The 22,569-nt window shown below is 37.5% G+C and overlaps 1 protein-coding gene across 6 annotated transcripts in view; it reads left to right on the forward strand.

Annotated features, from left to right (window-relative positions):
* Positions 1-22,569, forward strand: part of LOC133570656 (myelin transcription factor 1-like) — a 430,657-nt gene that overhangs the window by 368,577 nt on the left and 39,511 nt on the right. For 5 of the 6 annotated variants that reach the window (XM_061923347.2, XM_061923352.2, XM_061923358.2 and 2 more), the window contains 9 exons: positions 21-155; positions 2,684-2,774; positions 2,946-3,059; positions 8,928-9,139; positions 12,836-13,026; positions 14,441-14,704; positions 16,820-16,974; positions 17,050-17,112; positions 21,862-21,930. In XM_061923347.2, coding sequence (XP_061779331.1) covers positions 21-155; positions 2,684-2,774; positions 2,946-3,059; positions 8,928-9,139; positions 12,836-13,026; positions 14,441-14,704; positions 16,820-16,974; positions 17,050-17,112; positions 21,862-21,930 — 1,294 coding nt within the window. The remainder of the gene's footprint in view (positions 1-20; positions 156-2,683; positions 2,775-2,945; positions 3,060-8,927; positions 9,140-12,835; positions 13,027-14,440; positions 14,705-16,819; positions 16,975-17,049; positions 17,113-21,861; positions 21,931-22,569) is intronic. The other variant, XM_061923365.2, reaches the window with a different exon arrangement.

Genomic DNA, 22,569 nt, shown 5'->3' on the forward strand with positions numbered 1-22,569 from the left:
CCTCCTTCCCGTCCTCGCAGAGAGCAGTCGGCCGGAGAAACGGGAGATCAAGTGTCCCACTCCGGGGTGTGACGGGACAGGTCACGTGACCGGCCTGTACCCCCACCATCGCAGCCTGTCAGGATGTCCCCACAAGGACAGGATCCCCCCTGAAAGTGAGTCAATTCAGTTTTACTCACAAAATGTTTGACTTATCGTGACATTTATTAAAGTTTGTTGTTGATAGCAGCCATTAAGATTACAGTACTCCCTTGTTGTTTGCTGTTAATTGGTTCCGGGCAGTGAAATACATTTCCACTAAATAATGATTATTTGTAAATTGGATATTTTCACAGTTGGAGCAGAAAATAACTGTTAATGTTTTTTAACATAATAAAAGCCTTCTCACCTTAAAACCCCAATATTGCAAATATAAATGAAAATAAGACTTTAAGCGCCTGATCTATTAAAATCCAAATATGTTCCAAATACTGCGTGTAAAATTGTAAGTACTTTTAGTGGGGGTGTTGAGAGTGATCTACTAATTGATTAAAAAAAGTGGTGCTGTCACCATGAAAATACTAAATTCTCTCCACATCCATGGCATCAAATGCTCCAAACGGTGCCGTATAGTTTCTGTTGTGGAAGATGCGGCACACAAAAATAATCTGAACTATATTGAAGCGCTAGCTAGACAACAAAACCTTATTTATTTATTTTTATTACTGAGATGATGCGCTGGAATGATCCGAATGCAAATAATGCATGTTGCAAGAAAAGTATTTTTTTTGCTATACTAATAATATATTGTATTGTATCATATCAAATATATTTACTATATGAAATAATATAAATATAAATAATAATTCACCCCATACAATGTCCTACCCTAATACCATACTGTGCAATATTACCCTTCGAGTGCAATACGTCCGACACTGATTGTCATTTATTACTCTTGTCTTGTTCTGTTTCTGTATATTGTACAGTATTTTGTATTTCTACAGTGTTTTTTATATTGTACAGGATTGCTTATTATTTTTATTGGATAGTAGTCTGTTTATTTCAATTGTTAGTTTTTTTATTTTTATTATTATTTTTTTTTATTACCTCTTGTGTAATTTATTTTTAACCCCATATTTGTTCCCACTACCGCACCTTAAATTGGAGTCCTTAATCTTGTTATATGCAAATATAATGATAATAAAGTCCATTCTATTCTATTCTATTCTATTCTATTCTAAATAACAAACACCATTAAAAAAAAAAAAAAAAAAAAATCGAGCAGAATCCAAAACAAAATAATTGAATTTGTTTTCATCCGCCTTTTAAATGATCCAGCAGCTATAAAATCATAAAATGATTATGCTGAACGGACGATATGTCTAATATTTGTATTTATGATCGTCCAGATATGTTGACACGTGAAATATTCTCTCTCCATCGTCTGTAATCGCAGCACAATCGCCTCCTTTCTCACCGCCGATTGTGCGTAACTGTGCCAGTTTGCGCGCACATTCCAAACTCGTTATAGACGCAGAAACAGTGGCTTCAGAACCCTCTCAGATTTGATAAATCACATTGTGAGTGCTAAATTATTACCGTATTTCCGGACTATAGAACGCACCCAATACATTTTAGGGGAAAAAGTATGTTTCCATATATTAGCCGCACCAGACTACAAGACACAGATATATACGTTGGGAAATTAGTTATTTACACAGAAATATTCTGTAAATGTTTATTTACATACCTTAATTGTTTCCAAATACTGTCTGTAACAGGGCAGTAAAACGGCTGATCAAACAAAACATAAGTCATCGTCATGGACCCACCAGCTGTGCAAGCTAGCTCTCCAATCAACTAAACAGACTCAATAACTCCACAGTGACGTTTTGGTGAATTTACTGAGGAATTTGTGAAACTGAAACAATACAAAAAGAATGCCATAATAAGTTAATAACACTAACACAGACACTCGTAGACGTGTTAGCATATCAGCTAATGCTAACAACGCTAGCGTGATTACATTACGATATGATTCTTACAGACATCACACATGGGACGGTTCGGTAAGTAAGAATTGTTTTAGTTATATTGTAAAACTTACAAACATTGCTTGGAGTGAAGAATGAAGAATCCATACGAGTAGAAACGCTATGGACGGTTAGAAGACTAAATGGCGCTCCAGTTGGAAACCAAAAAAAAAAGCACTATCGATAAATGGAAGGACACAGCAGTGCATGCATTGAGCGAATTCCTCCAAAAGATGGCGCCATAGCACAAACAATGTAACACCTTCTCGTTGTATTTTCTTGTGTCTTTAACATTTAACAAAAAAAGACAGAAAAAAGTAGCGGCTTATTGTCCTGAATTTACGATATATTTGCATCTCCTCCTCCCGGTATTGTGTTCTAATAATAAGCATATATTTTGCATATTCATGAAGACAAACACGCCAAATGGATTCATTCAAACTGTGTGCAGTGTTACACTGGCCAAAAATATGAAGTATAGTATTGTTAAGTAAAGCCTCTGCCCGGTTTTTAATGAATACTTAGGCCTACTACACTACTGTATTTGAATGTTGGTTATTATGGGGGTACTTGGAAAGCCAAGGGTTGGACAACCAGTGGCGTAAAGTGATGAGAAGAGTTGGGAATAGACATCAAACAAAAACATTGTTGCTGTTTTGTCTTCTCAGTTCTGGCCATGCATGAGAATGTGCTGAAGTGTCCAACTCCTGGCTGCACCGGCCAGGGTCATGTCAACAGCAACCGCAACACACACCGCAGGTATGTATGTACGTGCGTGCCTGTTTTGGTGCGCGCACGCAAGATTTTCTGCTATCGCCAGATTTGCAAGCGCACGTGTTTATGCATGCAGGACAGCAGTCGCGTCAGTCGGCATTAGAGTCACGCGGTCCGCAGACTCTCCCTAAATATTCCTCTTTCTCCCCCTCAAAGCCTTTCGGGATGCCCCATTGCGGCGGCCGAGAAGCTGTCCAAGAACCACGACAAGCAGCTGTCCCTGCCCGCCGGTGACCTCCTCAAAGGAAGCCCCAATGACCGCGTGCTCAGGTGTGTGGGTTCACCTTGAAAATGACCTTTATATCTGAACATTTATTCCAACACTGTCAAAATAGCAGTATTTTTATTTTGTTTTATTATATATTTGTATTTTATTTATTTTAATTGTTTTTATTTTAAAACATCAAAATTGCAGTATTGTGTTTTATTATAGATTGTTATTGTATATATATTTTTATTTTTATTTTAAAATATTAAAATAGCAGTATTTTTTTATTATATATTTGTATTTTATTATTTTTATTTTTTATTTTAAAACATCAAATTAGCAGTATTTTATGTTTTATTATATTTTTTTATTATATTATTGTTTATTTTATTTTTTCTTTTAAAACATCAAAATAGCAGTACTATATTTTTTATTATAGATTTTTTTGTATTGATTTATTTGAAAACATCAAAATAGCAGTATTTTTTATTATAGATTTTATTTTATAATTATTTGTAATTTTTTATTTGAAAACATCAAAATAGCAGTATTTTTTATTATAGATTTTTATTTTATAATTATTTGTAATTTTTTATTTTAAAACATCAAAATAGCAGTACTATATTTTTTTATTATAGATTTTTTTGTATTGATTTATTTGAAAACATCAAAATAGCAGTATTTTTTATTATAGATTTTTATTTTATAATTATTTGTATTTTTTTATTTTAAAACATCAAAACAGCAGTATTTAGTTTTTTATTATTTATTTGTATTTTATTATTATTTTAAATTTTTATTTTAAAACATCAAAATAGCAGTATTTTATATTTTATTATAATTTTTTATTATATTATTGTTTATTTGATTTTTTCTTTTAAAACATCAAAATAGCAGTACTATATTTTTTTATTGTAGATTTTTTTGTATTGATTTATTTGAAAACATCAAAATAGCAGTATTTTATTTTTTATTATAGATTTTATTGTATTATTGTTTTTTATTTTAAAACATCAAAATAGGAGTATTTTTTTATTATATATTTGTGTTTTGTTATTTATTATTTTTATTTTTATTTTAAAATATCAAAATAGCAGTATTCTTTTTAATTATATATATATTTATATATATATATATATATATATATATATCTATATATTGATATATAGATATATATATAGTTTTTTTATTTTATTTTATTTTAAAACATCAAAATAGCAGTATTTTTATTTTATTGTATTTTTATTTTATAATTCAGTAATAGTAGTGGTAAAATAAAAAATTAAATTGAACAATGAGATGATAAATATTGTATAAAATCAATACAATAGAATGTAGTACCAACAATCAATGTTATTACGAAGAATTATGTACAGCATTTACCTGCTAGGTATCTCCTTCCAGCCACTTCTCCGTCAAACACACCATCAGCAGCTTCTCCATATTTTCATGGATAAATGTTTAGATATTTTAATGCCCTATGCTGGCGTTACAGACTCCTTCTGCTTCAGTATGGCGCAGGCTGGCAGTGCTACGCGCCGACTGCTGCACCAAGTTAGCTAGCACAACGCTCTTTTTGTCATCTTTTTGATGATTTATTTCCTTAATACGGTGAATACGGTTCACTTCTTCTTCTCAGCACTCACTTTCTTCACAAGCATGCTTGGAAAAAAACAAAGTGATGTCCATCTCTAGCTGGAAGTTAATGCTAGCGAGTAAGAGCGGACATTTTTTTAATAACATCCACAAAGTTCAGTGTGTGATCACGTGTGTTGACTTTTTGTGTTGGTTGGATTTTTTTTTTTTTTTTTGCGCCATGACTAGGGAAGTTTGTCTGGATTGGCTCCTATAAGTATATGCTTTGTTGAATTTGCTGCAAAGCACAGTTAATGGTCATTGACATGGTTTACTCCTCAAGATGGGTGATAATAATATCAATCAATCAGATTGACAAAAAGTAAAAATGTATTAGTAATCACCCTTCGGTCTCGATTCCTTATTAAACTCATGGCGTCTCGTGGGCCTCACTGCTGACGCCGTAGTTGGGGCACCCCCCCCCCCCCCCCCCATTTTCATATGTGGGTTGCTGGGATCCTTGAAGGTTGCTTCTTGAATGTGTTGAATGGTGCACTCTGGTGGTCTCATCATTAGTGTCAGCGTGTTAACACGGACGTCTTTCTCACCCTTAATCTCCCCAGCTGGCCGGGCGCCCTCATTATGGCCCGAAGAATGATAATTAGCACAAATGAGACATCTGTATTATGCTAAGTCCTCATTGGTATTTTAATTAATAATACAGCGAGGACGCTAATTATTCAAGCTATAGGGGCATTGTTGGGGGGGGGTTCCTTAGCGTGAAGAATTCTGCATGCCATCCACGGTCTCATGGAACATGAAAAATATGCTGGCACATTTTTTCCCCCTTAAAGCAAACTTGTACAGTACATGATCTTTATTAAGGGCAGCAGTATTATTAATAATTAGCGTGCTGCGATGATGGAAAGGAGACGAGGAGGGGATAGAAGATGAGCAAGGTGACCCCTCCCCCCTCCGTCCTCCCCGTCTCTCTTTCTCCTCTTCGCTCCTTCCTGCTCTCGCAGTGGATTTACGCCAACAGTTTGGCTCTTTAGGAAAGCGAGAGGGCTCGGAGCTGATAAATTCCTGCTGTTACAACATGCAAATGTGCCCTCTGCTGATAAGGCAGCGTTTAATCCCGCAAAGTCCGCTGTGGGCCTCGCTCGTCGCGCTCTGCCCACAGATCAAAATGTGCGGCGGCCATTTTGATATTGTTCACTTTGAAAACCAATACATTATTCACGTATAGGACCCCGATCAAGTTTGGTCCCGGGGACTAGATCAACTTCAGATCTATCCATCGATTTGAAGTTTTTACTTATTTTTAGAGATGTCCGATAATATCGGCCTGCCGATATTATCGGCCAATAAATAATATTGTAAATTATCGGTATCATTTTTTTTATTATTGGTATCGTTTTTTTTTTTTTTTTTTTTTTTTTTAAATTATTAAATCAACATAAAAAACACAAGATACACTTACAATTAGTGCACCAACCCAAAAAACCTTCCTCCCCCATTTACACTCATTCACACAAAAGGGTTGTTTCATTCTGTTATTAATATTCTGGTTCCGACATTATTTATCAATATATATCAATACAGTCTGCAAGGGATACAGTCCGTAAGCACACATGTTTGTGCGTGCTGCTGGTCCACTAATAGTACTTACCTTTAACAGTTAATTTTACTCATTTTCATTAATTACTAGTTTCAATGTAACTGTTTTTATATTGTTTTACTTTCTTTTTTATTCAAGAAAATGTTTTTAATTTATTTATCTTATTTTATTTTATTAATTTTTTTCACCATACCTGGTTGTCCAAATTAGGCATAATAATGTGTTAATTCCACGACTGTATATATCGGTTGATATCGGTATCGGTAATTAAAGAGTTGGGGAATATCGGATATCGGCAAAAAGCCATTGTCGGACATCCCTATTTATTTTTAAATGTTTTTATTGTTTATTGGTTTTATGCCCGTTTTGTCATAGAGAACTTTGTTTTTTTATGGCAAAAACACAAAATATGCAATATTTCCCCCCCCCCAAAAAAAATATTTCAAAGTGGAATATATGATGTGAAGTAATTGGAGCCTAGAGTATGTCAATAATTCAACATAATAACATTTATTTTAAATCAATTATTAATATTTGAGCAAGGACAGTTAAAAAAAAAAAGTGTTAAAAAAAGTATTTATTTATTTATTTTTATTTTTTACTTTACACATTAAACCCCTTTGGGTTTTTGTTATTTTTTTAATGTTTTTATTGTTGATTTGTCTTTTTTATTTTCCACATTTAAGTCTTTGGATCAACTTCAGAACTGTTCATAAAGTTTAAGTTTTTATTATTAATAAATGTTTTATTGTTTATTTGTTTTATGCCCATTTTGTCATAGGAAACTTTTTTATGGCAAAAACACAAAATATGCTATATTTTCCCCAAAAAATATTTCAAAGTTTAATATTTGATGTGAAGTAATTGGAGCCTTGAATAGGTCAATAACTCATAATAACATAGATTTTAAATCAAGTATACATTTTTGAGCAAGGACGGTTTAAAAAAGAAATCCCACTAAAATTATCAGGGATTCAAAAGGGTCCCACTGATAAAAGTGTTTAAAAAAAATATCTTTTTTTTTTCTACTTTCAATGCTTACATTTCTTGATCAACTTAAGATTTACCTTTTAATTGTAAGTCTTTTTATTTTTTTGTTATGTTTTTTGCCTGTTTTGTCATAGAAAAACAAGATTTTTTATATAGTCAAACGCACAAAATTTGCAATTTTTTCCCCAAAATTATTTCAAAGTGTAATCGGAGCCTTAAATAGGCCAATAATTCATAACAACATTGATTTTGATGCATTATTATTTTTTGATCACTGACAGTTTTAAAAAAATGTGTAAAAAAAAACAAAAGTATTTTATTTTTTGTATTTTTTTAACTTTACACATTAAACCCCTTTAGGTTTTTATTTTTTTTTTTATGTTTTTATTGTTTATTTGTTTTTTTTACTTTCCACATTGAAGACTTTAGATCAACTTCAGATATATTCATCGAGTATAAGTTCTTATTATTTTTAAATGTTTTATTGTTTATTTGTTTTATGCCCGTTTTGTCATAGAAAACTGTTTTTTATGGCAAAAACACAAAATATGCAATATTTTGCCCCCCAAATATTTCAAAGTGTAATATTTGATGTGAAGTCATTGGAGCCTTGAATAGGTCAATAACTCATGATAACATAGATTTTAAATCAAATATTAATTTTTGAGCAAGAACAGTTAAAAAAAATCCCACTAAAATTCTCAGGGATCCAAAAGGGTCCCACTCATAAAAGTGTTAAAAAAACATCCTTTTTTTTCTACTTCCAATGCTTAAATTTCTTGATCACAAAATATGCAATTTTCCCCCCCAAAATATTTCAAAGTGTAATATTTGATGTGAAGTAATTGGAGCCTTAAATAGATTGATTTGGATTCTTTAGTATTTTTAGAGTAATGACAGTTTTAAAAAACTTTAAAAAAAAAAAAAAAAAAAAAAAAAAGTCATACATTGTTACTTTTTACTTTCAACATTTACGTCTTTAGATCAACTTCAGATCCATCCATCGATTATAAGTTTTTTTGTTTTTTTAAATTTGTTTTATTGTTTATTTGTTTTGTGCCCGTTTTGTCATAGAAAACTTTGTTTTTTATGGCAAAAACACAAAATATGCAACATTTTCCCCCAAAAATATTAAACAGTGGAATATTTGATGTAAAAAAGCCAATAATTTATAATAATAACATAGATTTTAAATCAATTATTATTTTTTGAGCAAGAACAGTTTCAAAAAAATCCCACTAAAATTCTCAGGGATTCAAAAAAGTGTTAAAAAAATATCCTTTTTTTTTCTACTTTCAATGCTTAAATTTCTTGATCAACTTAAGATTTACCTGTTGATTATAAGTCTTTATTTTTTTTAAATGTTTTTTGCCTGTTTTGTCATAGAAAAACAAGATTTTTTATATAGTCAAACCCACAAAATATGCAATTTTTTCCCAAAAAATATTTCAAAGTGTAATATTTGATGGGAAGTAATCGGAGCCTTAAATAGGTCAATAATTCATAACAACATTGATTTTGATTCATTATTATTTTTTGAGCAATGACAGCTTTGTGTTATTAGAGTCAACATTTTAACTTTTCTCCTTACATTTCACATGTTGGCTCTTTTATTCCACTTTTTTAATATATATATATATATATATATATATATATATATATATTTATTTATTTTTTTAATGGCCCCCGGGCCGCACTTTAGACACCCCTGCTCTATGCCTCATCACTTCTTCCCCCCCGGCAGGCCCATGTGCTTCGTGAAGCAACTGGAGGTGCCGCAGTACGGCTACCGGCCCAACGTGGCGCCCAGCACGCCCCGCGCCAACCTGGCCAAGGAGCTGGAGAAATATTCCAAGGTGTCCTTCGACTACGCCAGCTTTGACGCCCAGGTATTCGGGAAGCGCATGCTGGCGCCAAAGATGACCGCCAGCGAAACCTCACCCAAAGCCTTCAAAAGTAAGCGAAGACGTGCACAAATTTTCACAAATTATTTTGGTTGCCTAAGGAGCAATTATTTTAATACACATGAAAAATGTAGAGGTACACACACACACACACACACACACACACACACACACACACATACACACTAACTACAGTCGTACTATTCAAAATAACTACTAAATATATCGGAAGTTACTCACTATTTACTCATAAAAAATCAATTGATTTAAAGGCCTACTGAAATGTGATTTTCTTATTTAAACGGGGATAGCAGGTCCATTCTATGTGTCATACTTGATCTTTTCGCGATATTGCCATATTTTTGCTGAAAGGATTTAGTAGAGAACATCGACGATAAAGTTCGCAACTTTTGGTCGCTGATAAAAAAGCCTTGCCTGTACCGGAAGTAGCAGACGAGTAGCGTGACGTCACAGGTTGTGGAGCTCCTCACATCTGCACATTGTTTACAATCATGGCCACCAGCAGCGAGAGCGATTCGGACCGAGAAAGCGACGATTTCCCCATTAATTTGAGCGAGGATGAAAGATTCGTGGATGAGGAAAGTGAGAGTGAAGGACTAGAGGGCAGTGGGAGCGATTCAGATAGGGTAGATGCTGTGAGAGGCGGGTGGGACCTGATATTCAGCTGTGAATGACTAAAACAGTAAATAAACACAAGACATACAGTATATATACTCTATTAGCCACAACACAGACAGGCTTATATTTGATATGCCACAAATTAATCCCGCATAACAAACACCTACCCCCTCCTGTCCATATAACCCGCCAATACAACTCAAACACCTGCACAACACACTCAATCCCACAGCCCAAAGTACCGTTCACCTCCCCAAAGTTCATACAGCACATATATTTCCCCAAAGTCCCCAAAGTTACGTACGTGACATGCACATAGCGGCACGCACGTACGGGCAAGCGATCAAATGTTTGGAAGCCGCAGCTGCATGCGTACTCACGGTACCGCGTCTGCGCATCCAACTTAAAGTCCTCCTGGTAAGAGTCTCTGTTGTCCCAGTTCTCCACAGGCCAATGGTAAAGCTTGACTGTCATCTTCCGGGAATGTAAACAATGAAACACCGGCTGTGTTTGTGTTGCTGCAGTCGGCCGCAATAAACCGCTTCCCACCTACAGCTTTCTTCCTTGCTGTCTCCATTGTTCATTGAACAAATTGCAAAAGATTCACCAACACAGATGTCCAGAATACTGTGGAATTTTGCGATGAAAACAGACGACTTAAGAGCTGGCCACCATGCTGTCCCAAAATGTCCTCCACAATCCGTGACGTCACGTGCTGACGTCATCATACCGTGACGTTTTCAGCAGGATATTTGGCGCGAAATTTAAAATTGCACTTTAGTAAGCTAACCCGGCCGTATTGGCATGTGTTGCAATGTTAAGATTTCATCATTGATATATAAACTATCAGACTGCGTGGTTGGTAGTAGTGGGTTTCAGTAGGCCTTTAAGTACAGTGTTTTATTTTCCTATATTCAAACACAGTGGTACTGTTCAAACTGTGTGTAATGTTACAGTGGCCAAAAATATGACATATACCTGTTAAATAAATGAATACTTGGGCCTACTACGCTACTGTGTTTCAATGCTGCTCATTATGGTGGTACTCGGATAGCCAAGTGTTTTCTCAGGTGCGACTTGGTGGGAAAAGTTCGAGAAACACTCATTTCAGATCTGTCGATATACGATTTATGTATTTAATTTTTTTAATGTATGATGCCCTTTTTGTGAAAGAGAACACGGTTTTGTATGGCAAAAACACAAAATATGCAACAAAAAAATGGTCAAAGTGGAATATTTGATGCGTAGCCTTAAATATGTCAATAATTCAAACCATTTGTTTTAATTGACTATTGTTTTTGAGCAATTACATTTTTTTTTCAAATCCCACTAAAATATAAAATTATTAAAAATAAGTCATCTCTTTTTTTTCTTTTAATAACAATTAAATCTCGATATAAACTTAAATTTGTATCTGTCGATTATACGTTTTTGTTGTTTTTATCAATGAGAATTTGGTTTGTTTTTGTCAAAGAAACTTTTTCTATGCAAACACAATATTTTTTCCCAAAAAATGTTCATTTAAAAAAAAAAGGGGGGATTCGTATGTCCCCGTTCCTGGGTGGGTCTCGCGTGAGAGGAAGAGAGGTTAAATTAATTTTGCAAAGCAGTCTGCTGAAAATGAGGGAAAGCGCCACCCTACATTGATTTTGATTCATTATTATTTATTGAGCAACAGCTTGCATGGCGCAGCTTTGTGTTATTAGAGTCAACATTGCTACGTGTTCCTCCTTACATTTCATCTGTTTGCTCTTTCATTTCACTTTTTTAATTTTTTTTTTTTATATATTATTTTTAAAATATGCTGGGGACCGTTATAAAATTAGCTCAGGGCCGCAAACGGCCCCCGGACCCCACATTGGACACTCCTGCTCTAAAGGTTTTTATCATATTATTACCATTACATGCAATATTAATCTAAAATGTCATTTAGATACAGTAGGGAAGGGATTCATATGGCCCCATTCCTGGGTGGGTCTCGCGTGAGAGGAAGAGAGGGTTTATTATTTTTGCAAAGCAGTCTGCTGAAAATGAGGGAAAGCACCACCCTACATTGATTTCGATTCATTATTATTTTTTACGTTTTTTAAGTATTTTTAGAATATGCTGGGGACCGTAAAAAAAATAGCTCAGGGCCAAAAACAGCCCCCGGCCCCCACATTGGACAGCCTTGCTCTAAAGGTTTCTATCACATTATTTCCATTACATGCAATATTAATCATGTTTATTGTAAAAAAAAAAAAAGGGGATTCATATGGCCCCATTCCTGGGTGGATCTCGCGCAAGAGGAAGATAGGTTTAATTATTTTTGCAAAGCAGTCTGCTGAAAATGAGGGAAAGCGCCACCCTACATTAATTTTGATTCATTATTATTTTTTAAGTTTTTTAAGTATTTTTAGAAAATGCTGGAGACCGTAAAAAAATTAGCTCAGGGCCGCAAACGACCCCCGGCCCCCACAGTAAACACCCTTGCTCTAAAGGTTTCTATTATATTATTTCCATTACATGCAATATTAATCATGTTTATTGTAAAAAAGAAAAAAAAAAAAGGGGATTCATATGGCCCCATTCCTGGGTGGATCTCGCGCAAGAGGAAGATAGGTTTAATTATTTTTGCAAAGCAGTCTGCTGAAAATGAGGGAAAGCGCCACCCTACATTGATTTTGATTAATTATTACTTTTTACGTTTTTGTTTTATTTAATAGTATTTTTAGAATATGCTGGTGACCGTTAAAAAATTAGCTCAGGGCCCCCGGACCCTACATTGGACACCCCTGCTCTAAAGGTTTTTATCATATTATTACCATTACATGCAATATTAATCATGTTCATTGTAAAAAAGGGAGATTCATATGGCACCATTTCTGGGTGGGTCTCACGTGAGAGGAAGAGAGGGTTAATTATTTTTGCAAAGCAGTCTGCTGAAAATGATGGAAAGAGCCACCCGACATAGCACTTGACGCTGTGGTCACAGTTGGAATTGATACATTTTAAGATATTCAACACTCCACTGCCCCACACAAGTCACGTTTCATGTGTCAGGTAAACCACCACGTACGGGACCGAATGAACCGCAAAGTTTGAGTCGCAATTTTTTTGTGTGTCGCAGCGAAGCCGCCGCAGTTCCCCAAGTCGTCCTCGCCCGGCCTCAGCCTCCACGGCTACGGCAAACCCTCCCCCGTGGCCTACGACTACTCCCACGAGGCCGAGGCCGCGCACATGGCCGCCACCGCCATCCTCAACCTGTCCACGCGCTGCTGGGAGAAGCCCGAGAACCTCAGCACCAAGGGCCCAAACAAGGTAGGACCACACGGATGAACGTCTTAAATGTTGTTAAGTTTCCATGGCAACAAAGCAAGAATGCCTGATAGAAAGCGTTTAAAAGCAAGGCTCCACTTGTGTTAGCTCGATGCTAATTTACATTGGATTTGCCATACACATTCGAGTGATTAGCATTTGTGATTTTACCGCCACACATTTTTAAAAATAAAACTAACATGCTTGTTACAATTTAATTGGTTTAATTGGCCGCGACGCATGTGCATGACTTATTTGATAAAGGGAACCAAAAACGTTTGTCAAAACATGTTTGTGTTATTGTTCCACGTACCAAGTTATTTGACTAGAAAATTGGCTAACAAAAGTTAGCATGCTAACAGTTAAGCATTCGCCATGTACCAAGTTATATGACTGGCTAACAAAAGTTAGCATGCTGACGCTAGCGTGCTAACAGTTTGTATATGTACCACGTTATGTGACTCTGAGGTAAACGTTTACTAAAATTTGGCTAAATAATTAGCATGCTACTGTTAGCATGCTAACAGCGAGCATATATGGGTTGAGATATGCCATGAAAATGGTGGCAATAAGAATAATACTGTATAATAATATATATATATTATTGTATATATATTATTATTAAATAATAATAATAATAATGATGTAATAATAATTATTATTACAAATTATTATATACCGTATTTCCTTGAATTAGCGCCGGGGCGGTAATTAATTTAAAACCTCTTCTCACTCCGGCGCTTACCAAAGGCATGCGATAAATTTAGGCCTGCGCTTATAAATTTGAGTGTGATGTAAGGATACCATCATGAAAAGCACATTTGATTAAAAAAAACATTATTATGGTCTTACCTTTACTTATAAATGAAGTCCATGCGCCGCTCCTTCTGAACAAAAGCATTGATAACTTGTTTACAGAAGTCTTCCTTATCTTTCTTCAGTTTTACAAATCTCTCTGTCTCGATGGAGATCTTCCTTTAATTATTACCTCCTGCTTCGATTGCAAGTCCAGTTTAGAAAACGGTTGTTGTCACTTCTTCTGCAGCCGAGTAGTCGCAAGAATGATCCCTGGGATCACTAGCGCCCTCTACCACCATAAGGCGGGAGTCATTTAATGACTCATATTTGACACACGCAGCTATATTAATAAAACATTTTTACTGTTCTTTTTAGCATATTCAATAGCTTGGACCTTAAATCCCACTGAATAGCTCTTTATCTTCTTCCCTTTATGCGATTTTAAACTATTGAAATTAGCCTCCTCCATTTTGGAAAATGATGCCTTGAAAGGTGAAGTGTCACTCATGACGTGACGAGTTTGACCCGGCTGTAAAACGAGGCATGCGGATAATAGATACCCGGCGGCAATTCAAGGAAATACGGTATGTATAATAATTTGTTGGCAACATCTCCACAGGAAATGGACATAGAGGTGGATGAGAACGGCACCTTGGACCTGAGCATGAAGAAGCCCATCAAACACGAAGGCAGCCTGTCTGGCACCAGCCCGGGCGTTCGCTCGCCGGACCCTTCCTCCTCCTCCTCCTCCTCCTCCTCGTCCTCGCTGCGTGGGAGCAGCGGGATGACATCACCCAACCTCCTGGGCTACAAGCAGGAGGAGTGGGAGGGGCCTCTGGACTTCACCAAACACAACCGCCAGAGGGAGGAGGAAATGGACGAGGTCAGTGTGCAGCCAACAACAAAAACACAACAACAAAAAATGGCGTTCAGTACTTCCTGTTGGGATGGCAGAGGAGCAACTTTGTGAATTCTCCTAAGACGCTTGAAGAAGAAACGTATTTCCTGCAGCGCTTTACGCGTTCTATTCTTCTTTGATGGCGGAGACGTGAGGAACAGAGGTGGTGTGTCAGGTGCATTGCAGCATCCCGCTCTATGCTAATCACCACCTACCCATTTTACTCTTTGATGACAATAGTCTGTGCTTTGACAAAAAAAGAGTCAAGCACAAACCGGCCTGGCAGTCATTTGGTAACTTTTTATACTCCACATAAAGAAAAAAAAAACATTTATTTCTCACTACACTTACATTTCGTACTTTACTTTAATAAACCTCATGTTTGAAATTAATTCAAATCAATTTAATTGGTGTTTGGCCACCCTTTTAAAATTCAACACACCTTTTAAATACGAACCCCAAAACCAGTGAAGTTGGCACGTTGTGTAAATGGTAAGTGAAAACAGAATACAATGATTTGCAAATCCTTTTCGACCTATATTCAATTGAATAGACTGCAAAGACAAGATACTTAACGTTCGAACTGGGAAACGTTGTTATTTTTTGCAAATATTAGCTCATTTTTGGAATTTGATGCCTGCAACATGTTTCAAAAAAGCTGGCACAAGTGGCAAAAAAGACTGAGAAAGTTGAGGAATGCTCATCAAACACTTATTTGGAACATCCCACAGGTGAACAGGCTAATTGGGAACAGGTGGGTGCCATGATTGGGTATAAAAGCAGCTTCCATGAAATGCTCAGTCATTCACAAACAAGGATTGAATGCGTGAGCAAATTGTCTAACAGTTTAAGAACAACATTTCTCAACGAGCTATTGCAAGGAATTTAGGGATTTCACCATCTACGGTCTGTAATATCATCAAAAGGTTCAGAAAATCTGGAGAAATCACTGCACGTTAGCGATGATATTATGGACCTCTGACCTCTGCATCAAAAAGCGACACCAGTGTGTAAAGGATATCACCACATGGGCTCAGGAACACTTCAGAAATCCACTGTCAGTAACTACAGTTGGTCGCTACATCTGTAAGTGCAAGTTAAAACTCACTATGCAAAGCGAAAGTCATTTATCAACAACACCCAGAAACGCCGCCAGCTTTGCTGGGCCCGAGCTCATCTAAGGTGGACTGATGCAAAGTGTAAAAGTGTTCTGCAGTCTGACGAGTCTACATTTAAAATTGTTTTAGAAAACTGGACGTCGTGTCCTTCGGACCAAAGAGGAAAAGAACCATCCAGATTGTTTTAGGCGCAAAGTTCAAAAGCCGGCATCTGTGATGGTATGGGGGTGTATTAGTGCCCAAGGCATGAGTAACTTACACATCTGTGAAGGCACCATTAATGCTGAAAGGTACATACAGGTTTTGGAGCAACATATGTTGCCATCCAAACAACGTTATCGTGGACGCCCCTGCTTATTTCAGCAAGACAATGCCAAGCCACGTGTTACATCAACAGCATGGCTTCATAGTAAAAGAGTGCGGGTACTAGACTGGCCTGCCTGTAGTCCGGACCTGTCTCCCATTGAAAATGTATGGCGCATTATGAAGCCTAAAATACCACAACGGAGACCCCCGGACTGTTGAACAACTTAAGCTGTACATCAAGCAAGAATGGGAAATAATTCCACCTGAGAAGCTTAAAAAATGTGTCTTCTCAGTTCCCAAACGTTTACTGAGTGTTGTTAAAAGGAAAGGCCATGGAACACAGTGGTAAAAATGCCCTTGTGACAACTTTTTTGCAACGTATTAATGATTATTTGCCAAAAAAAAAAAAAGTTTCTCAGTTGGAACATTAAATAAATATGTTGTCTTTGCAGTCTATTCAATTGAATATAGGTTGAAATTGGTTTTTATTTACCATTTACACAACGTGCCAACTTCACTGGTTTTGGGTTTTGTACATTAGTTTTATTTTGTCACGTAACAATAACGTACAGTATTTACAAGGGGTGTCAAAAAAGTCGATTTTTGAATTATTCGATTTTGGAAAAAAATGTATTACTCTAAATCCGTCCACTCAGACAAATCATGCACTTTGCAGATGGACCACGGCGGACAGTCCTACCTGTCCTCTGACCCCGAGGACAGCGACTTGATGCAGGACGGCGTAGAGGACAGGAAGTACCCCGGAGAGGTCACCACCCCAAACTTCAAGATCAAGTTCCTGCCCAAGGACCCCAAGAAGGAGCTGCTGTCGTAAGTAGCCAGACGCCAGGAGGACGGAGGGGAGAGAGAATGCGCTTTCTGAAGGCCGTGTGTGGACTCTTGCAGGTGTCCCACACCTGGCTGTGACGGCAGCGGTCACATCACGGGGAACTACGCGTCTCACCGCAGGTACGCATCCTCCGTGCACGCACCTTAGTCCTTCTACGTCCTCCACATGTATGAGACGCTGACATGCAATGGCCATGTTGTGATGAGTGCACAGTGGTACCTCCGTTTGCCAACAAAACCCCTGTTTTCCAATTAACTCCGGCTAAATTTTTGCCACGGTTTTCCTATAATGTCAGTTATTAGGCGATGCATAACAAACGAGTCCGCAGAAAAAGAGTCTCAAACATATGCGTACAGTTTCTGTACCTTTGGTTTCGGGTGAAGTAATCTGCCGCCAAAGTTGCAGCACTTTGATAAAGAAGGTGAGAAACACTGTTGAAATATCCTTCCTCTCCACTAGGGTGAAAGTGATGTTCAATGTTTATTTATGTCCTGATACAAGTTTGGGCGGCATCTAGCGATCACAATAATTCGTAAAGTTAAGCTCATGATGCAGTAATTTGAATGACGCGGACACGTTTGTTACTGGATACTTTCTAATACTGCCTTGTAGACTTTGTTAGTGTAAGTAATATGCGACTATAATTATTTGATACTTGTTCATATTGACAAATGTACTGTTTTATTGTTCAATAATTTTTACCTATGTCTAGCTTGTGTGCTATTGTGTGCTTAGCTGTTGTGTAGCTGCTCGCTCCTATAGTCTATAGCCTAGCATGTTTACCTTTTGTAAATTATTTAGGTAAAATAGAAGAAATGACATACTCTTTGGAGAATATTTAGATGTAAACGTTATATAATTTCATCTTTGCTTTTGTCTGCTGATATCTATATCATCTATATGAGGAGATTAAGATGTTAACTGTAAAAGTAAACAGGACTGCTTGTATCGCACATGATATCACACACAAGTAAACAGGCTGCAGGACTGCTTGTATCGCACATGATAGCACACACAAGTAAACACTCTGCAGGACTGCTTGTATCGCACATGATATCACACACAAGTAAACACGCTGCAGGACTGCTTGTATCGCACGTGATATCACACACAAGTAAACACAGTGCATGACTGTATACATCACACATGATATCGCAGACAATTAAACTTGCTGCAGAAATGCTTGTATCGCACATGATATCACACACAAGTAAACACCCTGCAGGACTGCTTGTATCGCACGTGATAACACACACAAGTAAACACGCTGCGGGACTGCTTGTATGGCACATGATATCACACACAAGTAAACAGGCTGCAGGACTGCTTGTATCGCACATGATACCACACACAAGACAACACACTGCAGGACTGCTTGTATCACACATGATATCACCCACAAGACAACACGCTGCAGGACTGCTTGTACCGCTCACAATATCACACGCAAGTAAACACGCTGCAGGACTGCTTGTATCGCACGTGATAACACACACAAGTAAACACGCTGCATAACTGCTTGTATCACACATGATATCACACACAAGTAAACAGGCTGCAGGACTGCTTGTATCGCACATGATATCACCCACAAGACAACACGCTGCAGGACTGCTTGTATCGCACGTGATATCACACACAAGAAAACACGCTGCAGGGCCGCTTGTATCACACATGATATCACACGCAAGTAAACACGCTGCAGGACTGCTTGTATCGCACATGATATCGCACACAAGTAAACACGCTGCAGGACTGCTTGTATCGCACATGATATCACACACAAGTAAACACAGTGCATGACTATATATCGCACATGATATCGCAAACAATTAAACTTGCTTCAGAAATGCTTGTATCGCACATGATATCACACACAAGTAAACACCCTGCAGGACTGTTTGTATCGCACGTGATAACACACACAAGTAAACACGCTGCGGAACTACTTGTATCGCACATGACATCACACACAAGTAAACAGGCTGTAGGACTGCTTGTATCGCGCATGATACTACACATAAGTAAACACTCTGCAGGACTTCTTGTATCGCACATGATACCACCAACAAGACAACATGCTGCAGGACTGCTTGTATCACACATGATATCACTCAGAAGACAACACGCTGCAGGACTGATTATACCGCTCACGATATCACACGCAAGTAAACACGCTGCAGGACTGCTTGTATCGCACGTGATAACACACACAGGTAAACACGCTGCAGGACTGCATGCATCACACATGTTATCACTCACAAGACAACACGCCACAGGACTGCTTGTATCGCACATGATATCACAAACAAGTAAACACGCTGCAGGACTGCTTGTATCGCACGTGATATCACACACAAGTTAACACGCTGGAATACTTCTTGTATCGCACATGATATCACACACAAGTAAACACAGTGCATGACTGTATATATCGCACATGATATCGCAAACAATTAAACTTGCTTCAGAAATGCTTGTATCGCACATGATATCACTCAGAAGACAACACGCTGCAGGACTGATTATACCGCTCACGATATCACACGCAAGTAAACACGCTGCAGGACTGCTTGTATCGCACGTGATAACACACACAGGTAAACACGCTGCAGGACTGCATGCATCACACATGTTATCACTCACAAGACAACACGCCACAGGACTGCTTGTATCGCACATGATATCACAAACAAGTAAACACGCTGCAGGACTGCTTGTATCGCACGTGATATCACACACAAGTTAACACGCTGGAATACTTCTTGTATCGCACATGATATCACACACAAGTAAACACAGTGCATGACTGTATATATCGCACATGATATCGCAAACAATTAAACTTGCTTCAGAAATGCTTGTATCGCACATGATATCACACACAAGTAAACACCCTGCAGGACTGCTTGTATCCCACGTGATAACACACACAAGTAAACACGCTGCGGGACTGCTTGTATCGCACATGATACCACCCACAAGACAACACGCTGCAGGACTGCTTGTATCGCACATGATATCACTCAGAAGACAACACGCTGCAGGACTGCTTGTACCGCTCACGATATCACACGCAAGTAAACACGCTGCAGGACTGCTTGTATCGCACGTAATAACACACACAAGTAAACACGCTGCAGGACTGCATGTATCACACATGTTATCACACACAAGACAACACGCCGCAGGACCGCCTGTATCGCACATGATATCACTTACTTTGCATGCAAGCACATATATTATGATAGTATTTACCAATATCAAATCGAGACAACCCTAATTTATACATTTAATTCAATATTTATATGTATTTGACATGTAAAACTATCACAATTCCTATCAAATCATTTGACTTAATATTTTTTTCTAGAGCACATTAATTGCATTTACATGATTTCTTATGAGAAAAATGTATTTGGCTGTCATAACTTTGTTTCTTATGGTTGATTTTTCAACCCCAGACTCTGAATTGTTCTCTCTATGAATGAGATGTTTCACCAAAGCTGAGCTGGACATTTTTCATCGTTTTGTTTGTACCTTTTTTACAATTTATATGGTTACGCCTGATTTTATTACTATTTTATTGTTTGGTTGGTTTATAGCCGTGTAGTTATGTGTTCATTATTAGACTTAGACTTAGACTAAATAAATAATGATAAATGGGTTGTACTTGTATAGCGCTTTTCTACCTTCAAGGTACTCAAAGCGCTTTGACACTACTTCCACATTTACCCATTCACACACACATTCACACACTGATGGAGGGAGCTGCCATGCAAGGCGCTAACCAGCACCCATCAGGAGCAAGGGTGAAGTGTCTTGCTCAGGACACAACGGACATGACGAGGTTGGTACTAGGTGGGGATTGAACCAGGGACCCTCGCGTCGCGCACGGCCATTCTCCCACTGCGCCACAAACTTTATTGATCCACAAGGGAAATTGTTCCACACAGTAGCTCAGCTTCAAAGGATGGAAAGGATAATGCAGGTATAAAGTAGACAAAAAATGTACCATAGTAGCAATATAAAGTATAACATATATGTAATATTTACATATTATATATACAGTATATTTTATATACTGATATATTATATTATTATATGATATTATATTTGTTTATAATATAAGCAATATATAACAAATCCCAATTACCATGTACAATATTACAGTTTATGGAACAGCTGCTGCAAAAAGAAAAAAGAAATAAAAAGGGCAGCATAAAATAGAGAGTATATACATTATATATATTATATTATTATATATATATATTCTGATTTTTATAAAAAATGTCACCTTGCTGTTTTAATGTGTGCAGCACTTAGAAACTGTATTATTATTGTAATATTATTATTATACTGTGCTATTCAAATAAATCCACTTTGACCTTTACACAACAGATTAAAAGCGATAAAACTGAGGTACCACTGTATTTCAAAAATATCAATGACCTGCCAAGGTAAGCATCATTAATGAGTCATTTTCCCATAACAATAATAATTCAAATTACTGTTTGTTTTCTCAACATGCGAGTGTTGCTAGGCAGACTTTGTGGTGCATGACTGCCCGTTGAAGGGAAGAGACAAGTGATCACAGCACTATGAGTGAAATGATAATGTTTTACAAATGATTGCAACATGTCCCAGCAGAGGCAATAATGCAGCCAGCCACTAGGGGGCAGAGAGGATAACATACATGAGTGGTTTCTTGCCGACTGTCCTCTTTTGTTTTTCCTAAATGACTTTGGTATGCCTTGCCATCTTGACTCCCCTTCACTCACGTCTCTTTTCCCCGGCTTCTCCTCCTGCCTTCATCCTCTTCTCCCGCCTGTCCTTCACTCGCCGCCCTCCCCCTGACCCTCCTTCAGTCTGTCTGGGTGTCCTCTCGCCGATAAGAGCCTCCGGTCCCTCATGGCGGCCCACACCCCTGAACTCAAGTATGTCTGCGCTACACCTTCTTCTCACAGCACGGGCGCTTTGATTCTGCTTGTCCTTTTTTTGTCGCTCGCCGCCGCTTCTGCGCCTGTTGGATGTCAGCGCTTTCCTGCACTCTGCTCGCTGCAAAACACTCGCGGGTGGGGGAGGGAAATGACGATACACGCCTAAAAGTCTGGATGCAAAAGCCGATCGATCGGTGTCGGCCCCGTTTCGGTTAATGCCGATCTCCTCTAGGGTTGTCCCGATACCAATATTTTGGCTCCGGCGTAATCGTTGTACAAACCCCGTTTCCATATGAGTTGGGAAATTGTGTTAGATGTAAATATAAACGGAATACAATGATTTGCAAATCATTTTCAACCCATATTCAGTTGAATATGCTACAAAGACAACATATTTGATGTTCAAACTGATAAACATTTTTTTTTTTTTTTGCAAATAATCATTAACTTTTGAATTTGATGCCAGCAACACGTGACAAAGAAGTTGGGAAAGGTGGCAATAAATACTGATAAAGTTGAGGAATGCTCATCAAACATTTATTTGGAACATCCCACAGGTGAACAGGCAAATTGGGAACAGGTGGGTGCCATGATTGGGTATAAAAGTAGATTCCATGAAATGCTCAGTCATTCACA

This window comes from Nerophis lumbriciformis, linkage group LG01 (genome assembly GCF_033978685.3).
Source record: "Nerophis lumbriciformis linkage group LG01, RoL_Nlum_v2.1, whole genome shotgun sequence".
Taxonomy (NCBI): domain Eukaryota; kingdom Metazoa; phylum Chordata; class Actinopteri; order Syngnathiformes; family Syngnathidae; genus Nerophis; species Nerophis lumbriciformis.